Source organism: Topomyia yanbarensis, chromosome 3, assembly GCF_030247195.1.
Source record: "Topomyia yanbarensis strain Yona2022 chromosome 3, ASM3024719v1, whole genome shotgun sequence".
NCBI classification, from domain to species: Eukaryota; Metazoa; Arthropoda; class Insecta; order Diptera; family Culicidae; genus Topomyia; species Topomyia yanbarensis.
Genome location: NC_080672.1, coordinates 132,044,252 through 132,069,836, shown reverse-complemented (window position 1 = coordinate 132,069,836; position 25,585 = coordinate 132,044,252). Strand labels below are relative to the sequence as shown.

General features: G+C 35.6%; 1 protein-coding gene across 1 annotated transcript; it reads left to right on the top strand.

The window, feature by feature from the left end:
* The first annotated feature begins 1,695 nt into the window (after nucleotides 1-1,695).
* Nucleotides 1,696-9,494, top strand: LOC131687213 (uncharacterized). Its single transcript, XM_058971267.1, has 3 exons — nucleotides 1,696-1,810; nucleotides 8,676-8,761; nucleotides 8,822-9,494. The coding sequence occupies exons 1-3, from the start codon at nucleotides 1,696-1,698 to the stop codon at nucleotides 9,185-9,187; spliced, it is 567 nt and encodes a 188-aa protein (XP_058827250.1). The 3' UTR covers nucleotides 9,188-9,494.
* Nucleotides 9,495-25,585: the final 16,091 nt, after the last annotated feature.

Below are 25,585 nucleotides of genomic sequence, written 5' to 3'. Positions count from 1 at the left end.
TTAAACAGAAATAGTAAAAATGATCCAGTTTTGGGACGATTGTAACGATAAATTTTATAGGAATGCTTGATAGATAACTTTTCTTGATTCAATCAATATTATCAATTAATAGAACGAAATAAAAATGTTTAATTAAATTGAACAAAGTTTACTCCGATACGTTTGGCCGCACTGAATTCATCTTGTTATACGTGTAAACACTTTGCTATAGAGTACTTGACAATCTGTAACTGTATTAGTGTATTAAAGGATTTGTTTTCCTCCACCTGTCATAGCTGGAGGACAACAAACCGAAAATAGCTTTTCGGTCCGATTATTTTCATGACCTGGAACCTGAGCAACCGGTAATGTACGTCTCCGCAATAAGTTTTACAGCGACATACATCATTTCAACATCATTATAAACACTTTAGACGAGCTATTTCAAATTTTAAAATTGGATGACAGTTTTATATATGACAGCTGGAGGAAAACAAACCCCCAATTAGTGTGAGTAAAATGATTTGCATAGTACTCTATACAGTGTGCGTATTTCAGTACACCCTGCATCTAGAATGCCGATTAGGTCATTTGAAATGCTTGCCGGTAAGTTGAAATCATATACTTGGGAACTTGTCTAATGTGCCAAACCACACAAAACAACATAACCAGTCGATAAAAAATTATCTGGGATGTGCGTTTGCAAAGAGAATAGGGAAAGAGACGAATAGTGTGAAGCCAAAAATACCTTATTAAGCAGACCAATCGTGCAATGTAAATAAACATTACTCATGCCTGAGTTGGAGGAGATAAGTATTGTACATCTATTAAAAATGAAATTTCAATTTTCGTCAGAATTTGGTTCAATCGTGCTTGTGAGGTGCATTGTAGAGTATATGTATGGCAAGCTTTAGAATTATTTCATCTCTTTGTTTCGAAATGCGCATCGTTTGATAAACAAATCCAACGATCAACATACGGTTTGTTTTCAAAATATAATAGGAGTCATTTAAAGTGCTGCCTGTGGAAGCGGTTGCCAAAATTCGTGTTGAAATCATCATACAGGGAGTGTTGCCGTTTTGACTGATTTTCACTCTTCGTCTCTTTCACTATTCTCTTTGTGCGTTTGGACATGCAGAGATTTTCATAAAAGGGCCTAGCCAAAATATTCTATTGAACTGTCAAGCCGACCTTACACGAGCCTAAAGTAATGTCAATATAATAATGACTAAGAAGAAAGCCGTCAATCCCATTTGTTGTGTACTGAATAAATATTTCAAGACGTCATCAATATACTGATTTTAAACGGCTGGTAATATTTTTATTGCATGGTTGCAGTGTTCCCTACTGTTCGTCGTTTTTTAATGTTTGAAGCATCGTTCTTCCGCTCAGAAGGCCGTCAGATCCCGTTAAACGATCAAACAGGATCGAAAGGAACCACGGAATTTAGGAAAGCAGCGTTTCCAGGAGCCTCTTCAAAAAAGTAGGATTTTTGCACTAATCGAACAAATTGCTGGAGGAGTGGAACGGTCGAGTTACTGTTCCCTACTTCATTTTAGGCCCACTATTTATTCTATTAATTTGGATACATAATATAGAACAAAATCAGCTCTCTTGTCTCTTGTCAACGCATTGGTCCAAATAAAAGGATAAAAACTATTCGTCATGTTTTGTTATTCACCCAGGTTTGAAGCATCGTATCCCTTTCCTTGATTTATGGACATAGAATTGCGAAACTTGCGGCCGAATACAGATCGTATTGCCGTGCAACGCCAGGTATCGGATGCCCAGACTCCTTCGGAATCGCTCTCGGTTCGATATTCCTGTTCCGGTAAGCGACGTCATATCCCGTTGGTAATCAGATGAACTGGAGGGAACGCACCTTCGAATAGGATCGAGAGGCACCACGGCTTTTTGGAAAGCAGCGTTGCAGCAGGAACCTCTTCAAAAAGGTAGAATTTCTGTACTAAAAATCCGAACAAAGTGATGAAGTGGAATGGCAAAGTTACTGTTCCCTACTTCATCTTAGACCCACTAATCATCCTACCAATTTGGATACATTATCCAAACCAACATCAGTCAATCTGATCAATGCATTGGTCTAAATAATAGGATGCAAAATTGGGCGCTTGATTTGAATTTTTGCTTTACTCAAGTAAGAGTGTTTTACATTTTTCAAGACAGTTTTGTTATTGTACTGTATTTTTAGGAATTTAGCCACGACTCCATCTTAAGCCATGGAATGCCATTAGTTTTCGGCTCAGATAATGTAGAATCGTGGCTGAAAAGATGGAACAAGAATCATCTACAAACGTTAGCAAACTGTTGTTCACTGAAGGTGGGTGAAGGTCGATATTATTCGTTATTAGTGTTATTACACTTAGTTGGCGTGCAAGCTGTTCAAACTAATCCTTTGACAAAATCATGAAATTTATGTCCCACAGGAAAATTAAATAAATGAAATATATGATAGCAATGCTTGTTCCTTTTCTGAATAACTATCATAACGAAACCGACTTAGGGTCGATTCTTCGGCCTCACTTAAATTTTAAACCGGGTTTACCGGTACGTTAAACCTGGCTTAAACGTTAAGCGTGGGGGAAGAAATAGGTCCTTAAACCACATAACAGTGAGATGAGACATTTTTTTACAAATATCACTAATCACATTTATTAGTTTGCAAAACTCAACGAGAGGTGAAATTAGCACAGTTTCGAGTCTTGCACGAATAAAACCCTGTAAAAACAAATTATGATAAATCAATAAAACAAATAAACTTGAAAAAGTAATAAAGCGAAAAAAATGTCATCAAATGTATAAAATGGCTAGCCAAACATCACACTACGTTTTCCGCTGTTCAGATGGATTGAAACACGACTACATTGGAAACAACAACTCACCGGGCCCTTCGACACCGTCGGGCAGTTTTATTTGAGATTTTGTTTATCTATCTGATCTTATTTTAAAACAGTTGCTAGATTACACCGACCGTTTTACTTTAATGATAAAAATAGTATTAATATTCTCAATATTCAAACTAAAATAAAATGAATTAAACAAAAATGACCTCTGAGATTTTTTCATTAAATCTGGAGAAAATTTAGAATAGGACGTAATTAACGTTGAGAGCCTCTCTTTGTTTACTTTCTCTTTCGGTTATTGCAGTGTCACTATAACACTTTGCACTAATTTCGCAGTACATATCGAAAGTCGATGGTTTATACTAGAATATTATGCAAAGAGTTGATTGCTAAATTCTGAAACGACCGAGTAATGCACAGAAGAGAATCTCTCATTGTTACTTACGTCCTATTCTAAATTTTCTCTAGAAATATACTATCAATTGTGGTCTTTCGAATGCAAAAAGAAGAAATCAATTTCACTTGCTCCATTTTGAAATATCAACATTTGAAAAGGTTTTGCTTTTTTTGCTAAAAATGCTCATAACCTTTGAACTAAATGAGCTACCTCAAATCTATCTATATAAATAATATTCGTCTCAATAAGCTCTAGAAGTTTTGTGAAGACACTATTGACGAAAAAAAATTATTTAAAAAGTTATAATGAAAAAACTGTTTTTTTAGGGTTACCCCATCAAAAATCATTCTAATAGCTGTAAAATCAAAACCACTAAAGTTATAAATATGACGACCTCAGCAAAGTTACTTGAAAAAGGTTGTACTACAATTTTGCGGAACACTTCATTGCTCTATCTCTTCTTATTTCGAAAATAATTCTCAGATCGTACAAACAATAAGGACCACCCTAATGTTACCCATCTCAAAAGATGCTTCAATTGACGTAGATTATTTGTTCTGAAGACATGAAATCTCTAGAACCAGTAGTTTAGTCACAAATGTTTTTGTCATCCTTAATTCTGGACTCGGACCACATAGAAAAAAATATTTTGTAATTTTAAGTTTATTTTCATGCAAAAATTTGGAGCATGAATATAAGTGTAAAATTAAGTTCGACCACAAATACACACGACTTGTCGTGCTTTTTTCAACGAATTTTATTATTATTTTACGCGTGGATTGAAAATTACAGTTTCTTTAAACGGAAAACCAATGCACTTCAATGTATTTTTACTCGAATACTGCTGTAAAATGAATGACATGTAATATTATACGAATGAAAGTGTAAAATTGTATGCTGTTTGATGCTCCAATTGATTTTAACGTAATTTTCAATCAATTTTTTGATTCAATAGTTGTATGTTTACATTCGTATTGATTAACATGTCGTTTAAATTTCATTATTTTTTGGTGTGCACTGCGCATTGTAAAAAAGTCAAACTATCTCATAACCTCCTCTTATCGTAGCCTCCTAGCCAACTCCAACTCCCGCTCACTATCTCTCTCACTCTCACTCTTTTCGTTTCATTTTCCGCTCCAATCCACTGCATTTTTCACGCAAAGCCTGCGGTCTGATCCACATCTCTTCTTTACCGACCGTCCACTTTAACCCGTTATAAGGCAGTGGCAACTATATTGCTACCTTTTCGTTTCGTTCATAACGCAGGAATATGAAGTGAGAAGTGTTCCAATCTTATGAAATTTACTTGTTAGGAGTCTAGCAACTCTTCTTAGTACTTTTTATTGAGATACAGTGAAAAGTGTCAGATTGGTGAAGAGTTCTTTGAAGAAAAAATGCGGCGATTTCCTTTTGGACAATAAAATTAGCTCGATTTTGAAAAAATACTCTAGACCCTATAAGTTGATGATGCAAAATTATAAAAACAACTACTTTTAATACGAAAATTTGGTTTATGAGTGGTAAAAATTCCAAAGAAAAAAATAAAATGAATAAACGAACGTCTGTAATCTGTGGTTTCATTTTTTAACTTATCCTCAGAATCCAGGGGTTATATACTGTTAAACAGGTAAAAACCAGTAACCTACCTTAATTTTTTTTTGAATTTATGATCCAGCTCAATTTGGCTTTATATTTGCGCCAATCTCGTTGGAAATACATCGAACATTACAAAGACTGACGTTTTATAACGGGCGGTAGCAGTACATTTTCAAAACAGTTTTTATAACGAAATGAATGTAAATTAATTCTAAGTGAGAGAACCGTGTCTTTATAAATATAACATTCATTAATAGCCCCAATTTTGGGCCTTATTAAAGGGTTAAATTCGCCGTTGCTCCTACAATAACTGATTATAATTTATTCCTACGGTTCACACATCTTTAATAAAACTAAGTTTCGTTACGGTAACAATACATTGTTTAATTTTTCCGTTAAATTTCTTGTTGCATTTAATAATAGTATCGTTATAACACTCATAATGTTTTTATTGTAACGTCGTTTTCCACATTGTTGTGGCAAAAGCGTAATGATAATTTCTCCAAATATATAACTCTCAGTGTTTGCGTAAGTTTACTCAATATACGGTAATGAGCCCATTTTGGTCTTAATAGGAAGAGAAATGCACTATTGTTTGAGCAACCTTCAAATGAAACTATATTATCAATAACACTTCTCGGAATAAAGTATCAGTGTAATGTTGGCCAAACGTCTATATAATACTTATTTAGAAGAAATGTTTGAACTTTTAGCACAAATACAAATAAATATTCTATTCTGTGAATCTATGCTGCTAGAAACTATCCAACGATATTCCATTGCGCCTCATCAGCTGTTAGAAAAAGTGCTCCCAGTATTGCGTTCGCTGAAAATAACCATACGAATGTTAACAAGCGATAATGACCAGTTTCACGTCTAACATTATCTTGAGCCGAATGTTTCCTACAATCAGCAATCTGCTAAATCATATTTACAAAATATTTTTTCAAGTGTATATTTTAGTTTGGTTGCACTGCTGATACATTCCTGTGTGTTCAGGGTTACCATATTCACAGCTTTTTATGCAATGTCACAGATATTTTTTCCATAATTTTTGATCATTTACAGATTTTACAGATGACAGAATTTGGTATTTTGATTGAAATTTCACAGATTTTTACAAATTTTTGGAAATATGGTTTTTCACAGATTTTTTGGAAATTTAACACAGATCTTCGCAGATTTTTTTTTTCGGTTTAGTAATCGCAGCTGGTAAATGGATTTTTTGATCGAAGCACAGATTTCAATGTGGCTTCCCTGCGTACGTTAGCAGTAGAAAGATTGTTTTGATTATAGTAGTGTATTTGAAATAAACATGATGATAAAGAGTCCCACCATATTTCTAAATCACATATTATAACACTAGGTCTATCCTAGCGTTCAACGAGTGCTTTCATAGTGAATTAATTAGAAATGCATTCTCCTGCTAAAAATAAAGATCAGGGCAAAATTTAATAACATTTCTGGCGGAACAACTAAATATGAGGCGGTAATTGTCATCCGTTGTGGTTTTGCTAAGCGCCGTTGTGTCTTGTTTAGGTTCACTATGTGAATGAAACGAATTAATGGATATTTCAAGAAGTTAATTTGCTTATAATTAAAAGTTTGATTTATCCAATACAGTTTACAATGTAGTTCTGAATTCACTAATGAAGAATATAACTTAAACATATTTTTGCGCACAATTTTTAGAGAAATAGATATTATCAATATCTCATTTCCTAGGTTCGAAACCAAGAGTTGCGAAATAGAGTCACAATAGAGTCTACTGCCATAATAGGCACATTGCCCCATCAGAATTAAAATTTGTCCGATTGCCTGAATTTGAAATAGTTATCCCGTGGCCTTTCTGTGAAATCCCACATATATTCAGCAAATCAAATGATTCACTAAACTGATCCATTCTTGAAATAAATTGATTTGGGAAGAAAAATTATTACACTAGTCACGTAATTCGCAGTTTTACTGATTGCATATTTTCACTCGTCTTGAAGGAAACGGTAACGTGATTTTGGGAAATCTTGTTGTAGTTGAAAAACTATAGATAGTGCTTTGAAGAATAATTTTCACCGATCTCAATCAAACGAATGCTTTAACTGCCTTGAATGAGGTAAAAATCTTTCTATCGACTATTAGAATTGCCCAATAATAGACCTTTCTCGTCCGACCTAACCCCCTTTTTTCTTATTTTTAATCGAAAGATTACACATTTTTAAGAATATTTCCGTTAAAATCAGACTTTTTAGAGCTATCGTGATTTTTTAACGATTTTTTAAAGTTGGAAAAATGCAAGAATGTTGAATATTTTTTTCACCTTTGCAAGAATGGTGAGACTCAAAAAGTGTGTTTGGGCAGCACTGGTATGTATATTATTTCTTGAGTTCTTGGCAACGCGGCAAATGAAGTGGTGAGTTGCGGTACAAAATTCATTGGCAATGTAAACAAAATAAAGTGAGCCTCTCGCTGTAGAGCATTGCATGAAAATGTTTAACCTCACCTATTTGACAGTTCAGAGAGTTTGTTTACATGGTATTGAAATGTTTTGTTGATTCGATCATAGTATGAGAAACTTGGTTCGGTTCGATGCTAAATATTAACACCTTGTAAACTAGCTCGCTCAGTTGTAATTTGTCATCATCATACAATGTTCCGTTAAATTTGGCATTTCGACTTTTGTTGTACATGATTCGTTGAAGTGAGCCATTTCTAGCCAAACATTTGAAAAAGGCTTGCTCCAAAATGCAAGTTGATAGTTGATGCAAAAATGGAAATAAAAGTATTTTTTCTAATTTGATGCGAATTTGTTATACATTCCTAACGTCGTCTGTCCTTAGTTCTGTGCTCCTGTGCTACCCGAACAGGATATTTGATACAAAAACATATGCACATGTTTGCCTGTACAGCCTCACCATTTCTCATTCTCACTCTTATCAAAACTAGCGTGGATTCTTTTTGCCTTGTGCGAATGGTTCTCGTGTACGCACCCGGTGTACGTACACGGATGCTTGAACTAGAGTTTTTACACCGTTCGCTTGGGTTCGAGGCGAACCTGTACTTCGAGACGAAGCATGTTTAAGGTTGAACGCATGCACGAAATTTTGTACATAGTTACAAACCTGTCAATGTTCATGGGAGATCTTGTTCCAAGAGCAGATGTCCATGATAACTCTTGATAAAATTGTCTGAAACAGAAAATTTAGTAAGATTTATAAAGCTTAGACTTGTAGTTCTTCGATGAACCAAAAAAGAAAATAGAAAAAAGTTTTAATTTCGGAAAATGGCATCAAAAAAACTGAAAAAGCTTATATTTTAATGTTAAATTCGCTTACTTTTCTTCAAAATAATGTGGAGAATTTTTTTAATTCAGTTTTCCGTGGCTCATCGACTGGCTACACATATGCACTCTCATTAAAATATGAAGTCAATCAGCTGATAAGTTTTTGAGTTATCGCGTCTGCCAATTTGAAAAATGCGGTTTCGTGAAAAATCCCTATTAAAGTCTGGTCATCAAATTAGATTTAACCTGAGACATGCAAATAGCAAAAAAAAATCGAACGTCAAATGCAGCCAGTCTATTTAAACTATATGAAGCAGAAAGAGAGGCTATGTGAGACGAACTATAGAATGAACAGAAAAAAGAAAAAGAAAACATCTATACGCAAGTCACGTTTCAGGATTTAACTTATTTTTTCTACCTTTTGGTGTAATATCAGGCCTTAAAAGAATTTGCTTGCGTTTGGTGTCCAAGTAGAAACAATATGCGCAATCATACGAAATAAAACTATCAAATTTTTAAATATAATGAATTTGACCAAAACTTTCTCAATGTTTACGTTTGGCAGTTAGACCCTCTTCAAATTTTTGGGTAGAATTTAGTTTAATTGTTGCAATCAATTTCATTTGGTTTGCTTTTTTGCTAAATCACAACGTTAGTCACAACACATTTTGACCATCTTTGGTAATTGATGACCATTACAACCCATTCTAGGTCCGCTCCAGTTGCAGCTGTTTCATCCCGTCCGGAACTGAGTCAACCGATGGTCTAGCCTGCGACGCGCTCGGCTGTTGCTACGTCAATGGCGCAGCCACCAGCCAGGGACTTGGATTAAAGTCAAAAATATCAGGTACGCCAGGTGGTGTTGCTGCAATCGGTTTGCCGTCGGACATTCCCCTAACCAGAATATTCAGCGGTTCCGATTCGAAGGAGGCAGCCACAGAAGCACAGACTGCTTTGGTTCAGCAATACGCTCCGGCAGGACGATGCTCGTGGAAGATCACGCAGTTCCGGTCCTGTGCACAAGAACAGGCCGATTTGACCCTGTGCGAAGGTTTCAACGAGTCGCTCAGGCATTAGTAGCAGAGTCCTTGCACCTACAGCTTGTCGAGTGAGCAATTCCGACGAAACCACACCGTTCGCACCAAGTTGGATCACAATAATAAGTGCGACGTCGAGAAGAAGACTTCCCGAGAGCTACAAGCAATGCTACAAGATTAAATAGCAGGGTATTTTTAACGTGACCATGGTATAACGTAGCGGATCTAGACAGATTTATCCCGCAGAATAAGATAGCAAAATTACCCAAAAACTAACAGCTGCTCTCGTTAGATTAAATCCCAGGAAGTATAATTTTCATTGCATTATTTAGTCAACCGAAATTGCAGCTAGGAATTAACTTTCGAAAGCTAGCCGCGGTTTCACGTATCCTGGCACTAAGTAGAGTGTGCTAAGTTATTACAAATATCAGTTCTCAATGGTAGACTATTACAAAGTTCTGGTCGTGACCAGAACCACCACCGATGCGGAAATCATCGCATCTATGACCAGTACGACAAGGAGGGTCTGATGACTAACAGTTTCCGAGCGGCACCACCATAACACACGGCACCGGCGACATGTATATCCACAACATACTAATGACTTATCCTTCCGAAAAAGTGAATAAAAATCTACTCTAGCTAAGCAACAAACGTTTTGACTATGCAGTTTATCATTCGCTGCCTAATTATTCCCTGCCAATTTGAACAAGACAACAATTGCAGATAGCTTTATTGCGGTGCCAAAATGATGTCAACTCGGGATGGAATATAACAAATAATTTCACCTTCCCAAAATTCTTCCGGAATGTACAATCCTCTCCATTCTTATCAATCCTTCAAACTCCTTATCGTCAGTACTGAGCACTGTTTTGCACTTGCCCGCTACATCAACGACAATGCGATAATCGGTGAAACTTTTGCTTTAATGTAACTTGAACACGAATAAAAAATTGTTGAACTTGTTACCTATAAAGTTCAGGTAAACTTCATCTAAAAAATGAGTTATCAATCGGGTCATATTGTTGGGACTTATCCCATGATCGAACAAACAACTGTGTACAAATCCTTATCCTTCATCCAGAAATCAATCGTTTTATAAACCAAAGCTGGATCTTGTGATTCAGCATATGCCAACGGAGTTTCCATCCAGCGTCGATTGGTCAGTGTATGAACCAGGTTCCCAATGTACCAATCCTTATCCTTCTTCAGTTGATTTTCTTCAAAGAGCATCGAAAGTGTGGAATCAAAAGTTTTGCAAGTCCATGTAAACAAACTCTCTGAACTGTCAGAATAGTTAGGTTATACACTTTCGTGCAGTGTTCTATGTTTTTGACAGGTATATGAATGAATTTTTTTAGCATCAGTGATGCCAGGTCTATTTAAACAATAGCTTGCAGTAAAAATATAAAAGTCTGCAGATTTCCGCAAAAATCTTCAATAAATTTGACATAGAAATGTAGTGTCTTGATATTTTCAAAGATCAGAAACGTTGAAGGCTGGGTAAAATTAGCTGACTTAGGCTTTGTTCTGCTAAATATTCGTAATCTGCAAAAATCTGCAGCGAAACTGCAAAATCTGCAGATTTAGTAATATATATGCAGATCTGGAATCGTTTTAGTATTCCCCACAGGAAATTCATCCAAATGGTGTAAAAATACGGGGAAACAAGGCAAGATAGGTATTCAGAATATGGGGTTAAATGAGCAGCTCGCACAATTTTTGATTTTTTCAATAGTTAGAGGTACCAAATCATCGCGGCAATATGCAGTAACGCATCGGGGATAAAAAAGGAAGCATTCTAGCGTATAAAATTTTTTGACGAGAAAGGTCTATTCCCATAATTCCTATCGGATACAAACACTTCTCACTGCTAGCGGTATTAGGCTGTGGGTAAGACTTTTTAGTTCCATTGTGCCGCACAGTATCAAAACATTTCCAGCACATATGAATGACTTCTCAACTCACCAGTCCTGGTATGCTGAAAGGCGGAATATGAACCACCTATAGACACTGCTCCTTCTGCGCCCTGAATGATGTTTCACCATCCCACCAGCCAGTGTAACGGATAGGCATATTTCTCCGCTTATCGCGTCTGATCAATAGGAATTGAAACCTGTGTGAATTGTGCTATTTCCCGAGGAATATATAATTTTCCTATTGATTGCCAATTTATAAATTATTTCACAGGCATTCCAGCGTGTCGTCGCAACGTCTTCAATCCGATTCCGCTCGATGTCGTTTCCCGATGGGGCGGCACTGGTACTGGATTTTGTTTTTGTTATTGTTTATGGGAGAAGGAAAGGAATACGATTAGAACATCATAAGGAGTAGCACAGAAAAGTTTATTCCGAAAAAGGCGATAGAAATGACCAATCTAGTTTTGATTCATTACCGTTTGGGCAATATATCATCACTCCAAACGACATGCTTGAGGTTCGAGTTATAGTCTCACCTGACGTTGGTCGACGCTTGAATCGCCAATCCAAATTTTACTCGATGAGCTCGAATGTTGATGGATCCAGAAATCAAAACATCATTTATGTTTAACGATCGTCGGCCGCTGCTCCGGCAAACGAAATCTTCTCCGGAATCAGCATTAATGGATCGGTTTTGGATGCAAACTTTGCTCTGCACCGAAAAAAAAAAAATACAAAACAGATCGAGTGATAAATCATGAGCTTTGAGCTTTTCTTCTTCGAACGGCGACGCAAGTTCATTTTAATTGCAGAACTTTTATGTCGAAAATCTTCAGACTGAGGTCACGAATAGGCATCCCCGGTGAATTAAGGGAAATTAAAGATCATCATTCTCATTCAACGGCGATCGATTCGGGAGGATTACACTATAAAAACAAGATTTATTAGCGGGGTGGTTCGAGCTCCATCAGAATATCGTTCGTCGTTAAAAAAAAATTTGTAATTAAAATCAGACCGAACCTTTCGGATGGTTGTGGGGGTTCGCGTGGGTCGCCTCGCTTGCGGTGGCTTTAAAGACGGATTTAAAGCGTTTAATGTTGCGAGGAAACTTTATTGCGGCACCTATACGGTTCGTGCTGCTACCGTGTTCTGTCTGATGCTCCTTGCATAACCACCGCAACAGTATCGGATTGTATTCTCACGGCGGCTTCTCCGTTCGCTTAACAACTATTTTGCTAACAATCTGGCGAATTTCGTTTCAGCCACCGTTGTTCCACTGAAATCTTGTGAAGATTTATTTCGGTTTGATCGCATCCACAAGATTTAGGTGCCGAAGAGCAACAATTAAAATTATTATTGATCTCTGACCTGTAGACCCACTACCTAGTTTCGCCGAGGTAAATACGAAGTTATCCCATAGTGGTAATAAATTGCTCAACTGCTAACCAACAGTGAGTCTAACAATCGAAGCAGATCTCTGGTATATTGTTTCTGATGCTAGGAACGATCATGTGGTGGGTTACTATTGGTTTAATTAGTTTGCTTGCACATCCTTGACAAATCAAGCATCACTCATTTTATTTGATATAGAATAAATTTATGTACATAACTAATCTAACTAATATCTAGAAACCTTTCACTGCTCAAACGGTACATCTGTTATACAGCTTAACCTTTCCCGGTTAGTCTGCCTGTAAAACTTTCCAGCGATCTCTGTGCAATCAGAGTAGAATAGCCTCATCAGTCTCTATCACAGATGTGAATTCAATCATACCAAGAATTCCCGCTACGCAAGTGCCCCCGGGAAATACCCCGCTGGTTCGTGATATATTTGCTCGGACCGCCTCGCGTACCACCGATCTTACGCAGATGTATCGCCTGCTTCCCACAACCGTAATACCCGGATAATGACTAGATCTTAATTCTATTAGTATCGATCATTCGAATCACTCCGCTGGTAGCTACAGACGCAATGCAGTTGGACTGTCTTGCATGGCAGTGCGATCAGGGTCAGGCTGCATATGGGAACACATTCGGGAGCCTGAGGGTTTTTTTTCTATGATCACTACCAAAGAGCCCCGGGGAGAAATTGCATAGCTGGCCAAAGCTTGGCGTAATGATTTATAGCATGCAAATCTCATCGGCTGAGCAACGGATGACGGTGGCAAGAGACGAAACGTGCTTGAAATATTTCTGTCGACAATTGTATCCGATCACGAGAGAGAGAGAGAGAGAGTTCCGTAGCTGGTTCTGATTTGAAGTATTTTTTATTGCTCGATTGTGCCCAGAAAATAAGCCGGTCGCCGATCCAAAATGCGACTGCATGGGCTTTTGATGGATAACTGGCGACCTGATATTAATCCTTGGACTTGCAGATTATCGCTCATAACATGCCGGTGCACTGGAGGAGACCCGGTCCTATGCCACAGGATACTACCGACTTGTAATAGACTGCGCATAGTGCACGCCACCCGTCATCTTTTCTTTCTCGCTGACTGCATATATAAGAGTCAACTGTCAGCCGGACTGACACTTGAAATATGGAAAGTCATCTCACGGTGTATAAGTTCACGTACTGCTGCTTCTGAGGTGATCTCGGTGCCGGTGCTTATATGGCTTTTGCCGGACGGTAGCTCCGCAATCTGTGCGTATAGTCCATTGTATGAATATTAATTTAATAGTATTTAGACTTCTTTGGGAGATGCTGTGATTGACTTTGATCTATTGGGATGATAGAAGGCTCTCGTACTGATAATGCACTGCAAGAAACATTCCGGAGCGATCAGTTTGTGAAACTTATACAATGTACATTCATAAAGTGGGTGTGCCATTACATGTTCTCCTGTATTTATTCTATTCAGGAAAGCAGGTCACAGCAAGCATGCAATGTGAGTGCTGCTCGCGGCAACGCGTGGCGATGGAGGTTTTCGATCTTGTTCAGTTCAAACCACGATGCCGACGAACTGAATTTTTATCAGTAGCAAGAGAATTCGTTGGACAATACTAAGCGGGATTCAATGCGGATTCCGCCAAAGCGGACCAAATATTGGCAATTTGGAAAACCTAATAAGAAGTGTTGCAGACAGAGTGTGCACGATCATCACCCATTAATGGACTTTAAAATCGCATATGATATAATCGTTCGTGATTAGCTATGGTAGATGTACAAGGCCGAATAGTAGTTCCCGGACAAACTGACACGATTGATCCAAGCGATAATAGAACGAGTGATGTTCTACGTAAGAGTATTAGGAGCGATCCCCAAGGAACAATCTAATTTCTGACTGGTTTCAATAATATTTTACGGTAACAAAGCGTGACTACAGTGATACAAAGTCATATTCGTAAACCGGTTTTTGGAGCAATCGCATAACCTTTCTATATGAGAAAGAAAGAATCTATCCGTGTTATGAGATTATAACTCTTAACACTTTTTGGATATCATATCGATTGATGATATTTCGCGCAGGGTTGTTAACCGATAATTCATTGTCATCGTCGATAACAGGGCCGCAGAGAGGGAAAGAGGGACGGGGTGTTTCCCCTCAATTAACGTTTGAATGTTGGTATGATTGTTTTAGGATAGCTCGCGTAAATTCTAAATTGCAGCACGTTGGAAAACAACTAGAAATATGAGATTTTTTCGATTTCGTAAGAATTTTGTAAATGGGATACAAATATTTTGCTCTAAAAGCACGTATTTTCGATTGTAGAAATTATAACGACGTCGTAAGTGGTTTTATGGACGATAATAAAATGAAGGTGTTGCATCTAATAATGCTAAACTGAACTGTAGTCAAAGGTTCATCCTGTCAAAATCAGAAACTACCAAATATGATCAAATTCTATTATAAAGTCAATCATAAAGTTTAGACTGCATAAAAGAATAATCAAAAGAAAACTTTGAAAACATAAAAACGATTTTAACGTGCAGTATTCAAACATACATAAAAAATTTTTATCGTAAATTGACTGAAATATATTTTCTATTTCCTACTTTACTTTAGTTATCTTTTGGATTTTAACCGACTATTTAAAAAAAATATTAAGTATTTTTGAGTTCTCGAAAAATTGATTTTCATTCGCATTTTACCAACAATTCAAAACATTGCAATTTGTAGATGGGTTTAAAAAACGGTTCACAATGGTCCAGAATGTAAATTTGGCAGGAATTTTCACTTTTTTGCAAAACTAAATAACTTACAAGCCTTACAAAATGTTTAAAAAGTTGTTGTTGAGGATTACAAGACCCTTCTTTCCATTTAAGGTGGTTCCTTTTTTAGCAAGATTTGGAATTCAACTTTTTAACGGTTCGCGATAGAGCTTGATTGTCTTCGATGAAGTTGTAGAACAATACATTTTAGAAAAAATGGCTGAAGGCATGCGTTCTATCTTTTTTACTTTCCATTGCACGATAAATCAAAATGTAATCTTTGGGGTCTTCCTTAAAAAAACGGTTTTATTTTTATAACTTTTGCAGGTTTTTTACCCAAACTACTAAACTTTTTTCATTTCAAAGTTATGAGAACTTTTATATAAAAAATAACTTCTTCAAAAAGCATTGTATTCGTTTAGGATACTTACCACAAATAGCATTGCTGTCATATGTAATATCATGCTTTGCAACACTTATTCAAAAAATAGCTCATTTTTAGTAATAAGTGCATATAACTTTGAAACGAAAGAAGCTACAGGTTCAATATATTAAGACAAACTGTTCCCCTTTAAAATATCTGGAAGTATGTCTAATTTCAACTTAATGAAAATTGAAAACTGCAAAAACCATTTCAAGAACACCCTGTTTTTCGGTAAATTTCTTGTAAAATCGAAAGTATAAGACATAGTTCCATTATCTTCGACAAAGTTTTTTAAAATTTGATTTTCTCAATTTTCTGGAAGACTGCGAAGTGTCAGATTCTGATGAGACGAAGTCGAAACGGACATTCCATTACTAATTAAGAATGAACATGAAAATCCACGAAGAAAACGATTTTTAGTAATTTCTCGTGTTTACTTAAAAAATTATATTTAAATACGAGAACTCGGAAGTTTTTTCAACTGAAATAATTTTTTACAATTTTTTTGGCACCTCGTCGGAAAAAATTTATATTCTTCATAGGGTAAGGTGGGGCAAATCCGACCTAGTAAATGGTTTTGGCTGTAAAATGCTCATTTTACATCGGATCAAGTCGTTTTACATACCAAATTAAAGGTTAGACTCCTGGGCAACTTTCTGTATTTAGCATTTTATTTGGAACTTCGAAATATCTTGAGATACAAGCGTTTTACAAAAATGTTCATTTTTGCTGTTTTCAAAAATGGTGAAGTTAACCCGACCCCCTATGTTTTTGGTTGATTTAGTGCAGATATTACTCAAATTTTATGGTTTTTCAATGATAAATCAATGAATGTTGTGTTATTGAATTGCAACATAAAGAAAATGGAGTTCAATATCAATCTTGGAATGCTAAAATCACGAGCAGTAGCACGTAATGATATTCCCATTTGCATCGAAGCAGTTGCTCGACGAATACTATAATCATCACGTTTTAGTGTCTTTCGTTCGTAATTATGAACCATTTTGCATAAAAATAATAAATAATAACAATAAAAATAAATTTCAATTTAATAATTAAAAAATTTCTTTGCTAAAAAGCGGTCGGATTTACCCCCATATTTAGAGGTCGGATTTGCCCCACCGCGTCATTTTTCATTACGATGCAATTAAAAAATATATGAAAAAGGTTGAACTAAATTCATCTATGCACTTTGTAGAACTTAAATCAAAGAATTTAAATCCACTTACATTTATTATGTAATCACTTTAAGAATCAGAAATATCCTGTAGTCAATGATGCACAAAAGTCAAATCAAAAATTGTAAAAACACACTTTTTTTCGTATGAGCATCTTAATGTAGACTAATAAAATGCTGTCATACAACCATTACGATTATTTTCGATGCTCTACACGACAACATTGATATTAGTTCGCGTAGTGCTTCTGATTTTCGGTAACAGAGGGGGGTCGGGTTTACCCAACGGTCGGATTTGCCCCACCTTACCCTATAATCTACAATTTCTATTTATTCCAATTTTTTCTCTTGCTCTATTGTTACATATTGTAATTTTCTGCATTTTTTGTTGTTTCTTTTTCCATTTCATCCAGGTTTTTTAGTCTTTTTTCCATCTATTCTTGTTTTACATTTTATTTTATATACTTTGCCTCACATTTTCCTTTCTATATGTTTACGATTCTTATTGTGTTTTTGCCTTTCTCCTATAGAAAGACTATGCAATCACTCTGAAAACCGACTTTTTAACCGAGGCTCGGAGGGCTGAGTCTCTTATACCATTCGACTCAGTTCCTCGAGTTAGGCAAATGTCTGTGCGTGTGTATATATGTATGTGACCAAAAATAAGCACATCGGTTACCCAAGAATGGCTGAACCGATTTTTTCAAACTCAGTCTCAAATGAAAGGTACAACGTTCCCATAGGCTGCTATTGTATTTCATTTAATTCCGACTTCTGGTTCCGGAGTTACAGGTTGAAGAGCTGGGTCACGCATGAAAGTCCCATATAAATCGGAATCAGCATGGTATCTAAAAGATGCAAAACTTCATAAAATGTTTTCGAAAATGTTTGCATTTATAGTTTCAGCTCACTGATGCCCAATCAAATCCACGTTGACCACCTTGGACAACTTTGGCGGAACCGGAAGCTTCGGGAAAGTGATTCTGTTCCTGAGTTGAATTCACATCTGCTTCTCAGAAATGTCTGACTCGAATTTTACAAAATCAGTATCAAATGAAAACTAGAATATTCCTATTGAATGCTATTATGTTTTCTTTGGATCGGAGTTCTGGTTCCTGTGTTACGGGTTGAAATATGCGGCCACATTGGAAATATCCATATAAACCGGTAATCAATATATGTATAAATGATACAAAAATAATTAAAATGAGTTACAAATTGCCTAAAATTGTTGGCCGACACTCTTATAGTATTCGACTCATTTCACTATGTTCGGAAAACGTGTGTATTCGTATGGGTGTGAGATGACCGAACCGATTTTCTCAAAACAAGTCCCTCATAGAAAGTATAATATGTAGTTTGGTGTCCCGATCAGAAACACATAACAAAAATATTTCAAGACTATATCTCGAGCTGTTACATGTTATAATTTTCTGTTATTTTAACTACTAACGAGACCAGATTTACAACACAACTTATTGCGAAAATTGCGTTCTTTTATAATCTTGTTATTGCATTCTGATCGGGGTAGTATCGCCCCCCACTTACCGTAACACCTCAACCTTTCATCACCCCTCCCCCCCTTGGTCACCCTCGCACCTGCATTAGAGCATTGCAAAAAACATTCATTTTTTAAATCTCAAAGGCCTCCTATTGTGACAAATAGTAAATTCAGATGCCAAATTTAAAATCATTTGAACAATTTTAGAACTCCGCCCACTTTGCTTGAAGTTTTTGACATTGGTTTCATGGGAAAATACAGTGTGTCCACATTTATACGTTCACCTAAATTTCTCAGAATAACTTTTTTCTATTCAAACAAACTGCACCAATTCTTTAGCGTTTGATGTGAAGCTTATTCAACGATGTTTCTCGAAATTTAGAAGCCCTGGTGCGTTTTGTTCGTTTGTTATGGTAGTTTTTAAGTGAAAAAAGTGATGTCCCATATTTATAAGTTCATCTTACTTGTTTGTCTTTCTCAAATAGAAAAGTTCAGCTACGACACATAGCTTCTCAAGTTCGTGGCTGTCGATCCATTTTATGTATGTGCAAATCGTACTGAATATGTAATGGACATTTCCACCATTATATTGAACATAACCAGCCATGGAATCGTACACGAAAAAAAAAAAACAAACCACAAACTCATGAGCAAAAGATCAAGATTTCGTGAACTGAACATTTTATGAAAATTATGACCAAGATCCTGAAATTATGAATAATAAACCTCGAATTCATGAAACTATTTGTGTTTTCAAAAAACTTGTTCGCCCCGAATATATACATGGCGTACATTAGAATGTTTGGTTAGGGTACTGTTGTTGTTTCCTGGACATGTTTAGTTTTTGTTGTGATTCTAGTTCATGATTTGGGGATATACAGCCGACAGTCAAAAAATGTTCATGATTTCAAGAGCCTATTCGCTATTCTTGTGATTTCTCATCACGTTATTGTGCTATCTTATTCATTAGTTTACTATCGCATTTTCTGTCAGACTAGCGGGATTAAAATTCATGATTTCAGGATCTTATACTACGTTCACATTACGAGGTAAAACTTTTTTAACGCTATCTTAATGACATTTTTCTTGTTGCTAATTATTGTAACATGTTTTAACTCTGTAGTGTGAACATAGTATTAGTCGCGATTTTTGTAATTTCTATTCACGTTATTGTGATATTTTAGTTATGAGTAGAGTGATTCATGTTCATGATTTTAGGATCTAAGTCACGATTTTTGTAACTGCTGTTAATGTTATCGTAATATTTTAGTCATAAATAGAGTAATTCATGTTCATAATTTCAGGATCTTAATCGCGATTTATGTAATTTCTGTTCATGTTATCGTAATGTTTCATTTTAAAACGAAGAGTAATATGACTAATGTTCATGATATCAGCAGTTTTACCATAGTATCCGTAAATTCTCTTCGCCTAATTTTGATCCATTACTTTTTGGTTACTATCGGTTTGTTTTTTCGGAATAACGTGACAATATGAACTGGATCATAAAAATATGACTGATTCGCGACATCTTGTTCTGTGAATTATATCACACACTATTTGGGACTCTCAGCGCAGTTTTCGTTTTCTATCCAGACATCATCATTAACCTTATCAAACGAATAATGATGTTCGAGTCCCTAATAGATTTTTTATATCTAATGCTCGTGTCTATTACTATGATCGCTAGCAGCTGGACATTTCATAAAACAGTGCATGGAATAAAAATGACTCCACGAATAATTCTCCAAATTTTGGGAAATAGTTCATGGGAAAATTTCATTATCATGTTGCATGAAATTGTAAATGATTCTAAATATCACCAGCGCACAGAATAGATTGTTAATCATGTGCTAGGCATCATGAATCAGTTCACGAATACATGAATAATATTTTATGATTTCGTGAACTATTTCACAAAAATTATCGAGAGTTGTGACTTATAGTAGGTATCACGAACCAGTTCACGATTACAAGAATTATGTTTCATGATTTCGTGAACTATTTCACGAACACGGATATTGGATCGTGACATATATTAGGAATCATGAACAAGGTCACGAATACATGAATAATATTTCATGATTTTTTAAACTATTACACAGGCACGGATCGTTCCTAATATAATAAAAATCATGAATGAGTTCACGAGTATTGAATGGATTCATGAATAAAATTTTGAATTTCGTGAAATAGTTCACAAAAACATCCAAAATATTTTGATTTTGTGAGCTAAGGCTCCTATATCTATTTAAATCATCATGAGCCAACCTTTGGTTTTATGACATAAACTTGTGAACTAGTTCGCGTACTGAAAATCGGATTAGAAATTGCTTGGCAGAAACCGTGACACAAAACAAAAACAAATAGTTCCACTAAAATAAGCGTTATTCGGGCGTTACTGAAGGGAAATTGAACATGATTATAAAATTCGTGATTTTTGTTCATGGTCATATTTTCATAACGTAAAAACATGATTGTTCCAGGATTCATAGCACTTTTTTCACGATTTTGGGAACAATTTTTTTCCGTGTGGCTTGGATAAATGAGAAAGGCACAATTGCACAACTAGGTGGATTAAAACAGGTTTTTTGAAATTTGTCCAATGTTTTTATATTTGAGGAATTCCACGAACATCCGTCCGAAAATCGCGACCGACCATCTTTGATTCAGATCAAATTTTTCACGTTTCACCGGCGTGGAAGACCAAACGTTTTCCACAATAAATATGATTATTTTGATTCAAGCGCAATTTTTCAAAAGGGCGTAACAGTTTTTACATGTGGCTTGTTCGAAAAAAAAATTGCACGATAACCGTATTTTATGCAACAAAACTATCTGAGAACGAGTTACAGGGAATGAATACTTCTGTACGAAAATAATATACACTGAAAAAAATGTTGAGTAATTTTCCACAAAAACTAAAATTTATGTTAAATATTTAAATTGAATAAAAACCTAAATTTTCCATATTTTGTCAATAAAAAGCCAAAACGATAAGAAACATTTTAAATGTGATGGAAAAATGGAATCTTTGAAATTAATGCACGTAGAAACGTCTACGCCCTTTTGAAAAATTGCTCTTGTATCAAAATATTGCAATTGGCTGAAAAATCATAGAGGTTCATAAACCGAACACAACACAACAACACAACACAAGATTCTTTTCATATTTTTCAATCTTTGTGTTTTATCTATCATTTTAATTTTTTTCATCCGTTTGTTCAATTGATTCCATTAAATTTATTGGGTTTATTTCACAAGATTTAAATCCTTGCGATATTTTTTCATGTTTTTCGTATAACCTATTTTAGTATTATCTCCATCTGCACGTTTTTCCATATTTTTCTTTACTAGGCTTCTCATTTTCTAAAAAAAAAGTCATTTTTTTCGATTTGGTTTTTTTTATTTTGTGGGGAATTTTTCTTTTCTCATTTATCAATTTTGAAATTTATGCTTTTCTTTTGTATAGATTTTTTTTCAACATTTATCTTTTTTATCTTTATTGTCGTGTTCCATTACCTCTAGCATTTTCCATTTTTGCTAATTAAACAATTTTGAATTTCATCTTTTCCATTCTGTTTTATCATTTGCACATTTTTCCTATTATTTTATTTTGATATTTGTGTGTTTTAATCCAATTATAAGTTTTACTTTGTATGAATTTATTTATTATTAACCCATTTATTTTTTAGTTTTCCCTTGTTTTTCTGCTTTGTAATATTCCCATGTTTCTTACCCATTTCTTCTAGCATTGCCATTTTTAACTATTTATATCATTTTGAGTTTACATGTTTCCAATGATTCCACTTTTGTCGGCTTTTCAGCTTTCTCCACTTGTTCCTGTTTTTTATTTTTTTCCTTCAATCTATTTCGTACAATTGTTTATTTCTACTTTTCTTATTCCTTTGAACTTATTCAGTTCTGAATAAGCTCAGTTTAAAAAAAAAACTGTTTTAATCCACCTTGCGGTGCAATTTTGTCTTTCTCAATCATGAACACGAAAATGTTTGCGTTGTTTATATTCATTAAAAGCTTTCAAATGCAAATATTACATTTTATTATTATACATGACATGACAAATATACAAGAAAAGAAATCATTATTCGAGTTCTAAAATTTTGTAAAAGAAAAAACAGCCACGGTAATATTGAACTGAAAAAAGGTGCGAAATCGGCAGTCCAAAAGAGTCGATCTTTATAAAAAAAATTTTTCGTGATAACATAAAATCTCAACGTTTCATACATTTTAAAGATGTTTGGCATCAAAAATACGAAAAAAGTTTGGTTGGCCGTCGGTGACCTAGAACAGCAAATTTAAGTTGTTTGAGAGACATTTTAGCGAAATTTTACCTTTTTGCTTTCATCGGAGTGTCGGTTTGAATCGCAATTTGCTATGTGATTGCACGCCACAACCTGTAACTCCGGAACCGGAAGTCAGATCGGGATGAAATTAAATAGCCATTTACGGGGGCGCAACACCTTTCAGTTGAGACTAAGTTTGGTTGAATCGGTCTAGCCATCTCCGAGAAACCGATGTGACTGTTATTCTGAATTTGGATACTTTCGCCGGGGCTTCCAGAACCGATGATGATGGCCAATGTGGCCAAATAGACTTTGAATGGATGTTAGTGACCTAATACTACAAATCGAAGCAGTTGTGGTCATATTTTGGAAAAATTTTCACCTTTATACATTCATTGCAGAATTTATTAAAATCGACATTTTCTGCGTGATCGTGCTCACCACCCTGTGATTCCGGAACCGGAAGTCGCATCCATCAGAAATTCAATAGCAGCCTATGGGAACGTTGCACCTTTCATTTGAGACTAAGTTTGTCAAAATCGGTTCAGCCATCTCTGAGAAAAATTAGTGACATTTTTGGTCACATACACACAGACGCACATACACACATACATACATACACACGCACAGACCGAACTCGACGAACTGAATCGAATGGTATATGTCACTCGGCCCTCCGGGCCTCCGTTAAAAAGTCGGTTTTCAGAGCAATTGCAATACCTTTCTATTGAGAAAGGCAAAAAATGCCCATATTTTTTAAAGCTAAAAAAATGTTTATTCCATGGTCGTTCTTCATTTCTATTTTGAAATATTTTCAACATTTTTCTTTTTCTTGTTTTCGTTCTCCTTATTTTTGCTTTGTAACAAATTTTTATCTTTTAATCATTTTCCCTCCACTAGGTTGAGGGCTTTGGTTTGGTATTGCAAACATCATCAAGCATATTGTGTTCATCAGTACTAAAGAACCTCTGAGTGACAATTTCTTTAAGATGGTTATTGCGTTACGCCACGATAGTGGTGCATCGAGGTGACCGACAGGGCTTATGGACCTTTTTGTATGTTTTGATTTTCTTCATACTCTGTACCTGCCCATACTAACGCTCAACCACCAGACTGTGCCAGTTGGCGTGGCCGACTACCTGGGGACGTGCACAGACGGATAAAAAAAAGAAAAAACCTAAGCCTATTAGTGTTTGTTTTGTAATAATTGTAGTTTTTAGTGACAGCTGGGTCAGGGAATGGATTCTTCTTCAATTGATTTACCGACGCAAGTGAATAATTCATTCCCGGTTAGCATAGCATGATGAAACTATAACAGAATGCAATTATCGTTAATGATAAATAAACATCATTTGCTGCATTTAGACGAGTTAAAGTAGTTTGAATGCATATTACATGTGTTCTTCTTTTCTCATTCATTGGTCTGTTGTAGTTGTACTTTTATTACTTTGATTTTCTACTACTCATATATACCAACATAATATTGGTCAATTTATACACTTCTAATCAATCTCTTTGCATCTTTTTTCTTTTTTCGGCATGTTATTTTTCCTTTTATTACTATATCCTAAATTGGATTCATACTAACACACACTACCCAAGTAACCAATAAGCATTATAAGGTAGCCTAACATCTGATTTAGATCCACATATAAAGCTTTATTAAAAGCCCTAAATACTGATATAAGGCTAGTATTAAGCCAGAAAAGGCGAAATATAGTGCTATTAATGTGCAGAGATTGACAGTTCGTTTCTGCAGTACTAATGCTATTATATAGCACCAGCGCACAAATGTCAAATTTTAAAGCCTTATATTGGTACTACTAATTCTATTAAAAAGCCTCAGTTGACTGTCATTGTCCGCCATGGTTTTAAAACCATTTCTCATGTTTCCTTTCGGTATGATGAGCAAAAAGGAAAAAATGTTAAAATAAAATGATCTGTTGAAAACCGTAATTGACTCTCTTCTAATGCATTGTAATGAATATCCATGGTGGGTTTTCGTTCTCATATGATATGAATGTTTTAGGAAAATTACCTTTAGTAAGTCTCGAACTGAGGTACCTTATCTAGTCCTTCACGGTAAGTGCGCTGCGTTTGCTTCCTGAATTATATTGCATATGCTTGATTGAAATGAAATATGCCAAATATAATCTCCAAGAAGAGTTAGTAGCATTACAATAGCATTATTATTATATTTTATTTACTCTATAATGGCACTAAATGCACATGTAAAGCTTACATGCTTTAAAGATCTTTGAAGCATATCAGCTTTATATACGCATATTGAGCAAGCGATAATGCTATATGTCGGCTGTGCAGTTATGCATTATTGATGCTAATATAGAGCTTTATTGCATTGTTAATGCTGTAATGGAGTTTCAATGCAACATTAGTGCAAATGTATATCCAATATAGTGCAATGGCTTAACGCTTATGGTTACTTGGGTAATACAATTAATTGCATACTCGCTTATATACGTACAAAAGTACAAACGCTCGTGGCCTTCGCGATAACACAAACCTGGTCACAAAACGCGTGCATGCAATTGCAATCAGCTACACATACTTACGCCCGCGATTTCACCAACATTAAAATAATTAAGTAAACGTTTTTGCACCTATAAACGCGGTCTCAAGCATTCACCCACCGCTCGCGCGATCATAAATCGGTTACGTCCCGAAGTCTCTACCCACGATCCTACCAGCCTAGACTAATGCCTTCAGTTTGATCAATCAAAAATTCACTTCCAACAACACATGGCGACATGACCGGGAACTCTAGTGATATGGGAAAACTAACTCCCGTCTAGCATCTGTACCATACATTTAAAATTAAGCATTACGGTCCGCACGCGATCATTAAGGAATGCATGGCCACATGATTATAAAATCGAATTTATACACGCGAAGTAACTCATGGAACAAACACGTTAACATACAAATGCTTAAGCCCTTCG

Excerpts from the sequence above, each read along its gene's own strand:
- LOC131687213 (XM_058971267.1), top strand. The coding sequence starts at position 1,696 with ATGGACATAGAATTGCGAAACTTGCGGCCGAATACAGATCGTATTGCC. Across the intron at positions 1,811-8,675 it reads GGTTCGATATTCCTGTTCCG|TTAGACCCTCTTCAAATTTT; the intron begins GTAAGCGACGTC and ends TACGTTTGGCAG. Across the intron at positions 8,762-8,821 it reads CTTTTTTGCTAAATCACAAC|GTCCGCTCCAGTTGCAGCTG; the intron begins GTTAGTCACAAC and ends AACCCATTCTAG.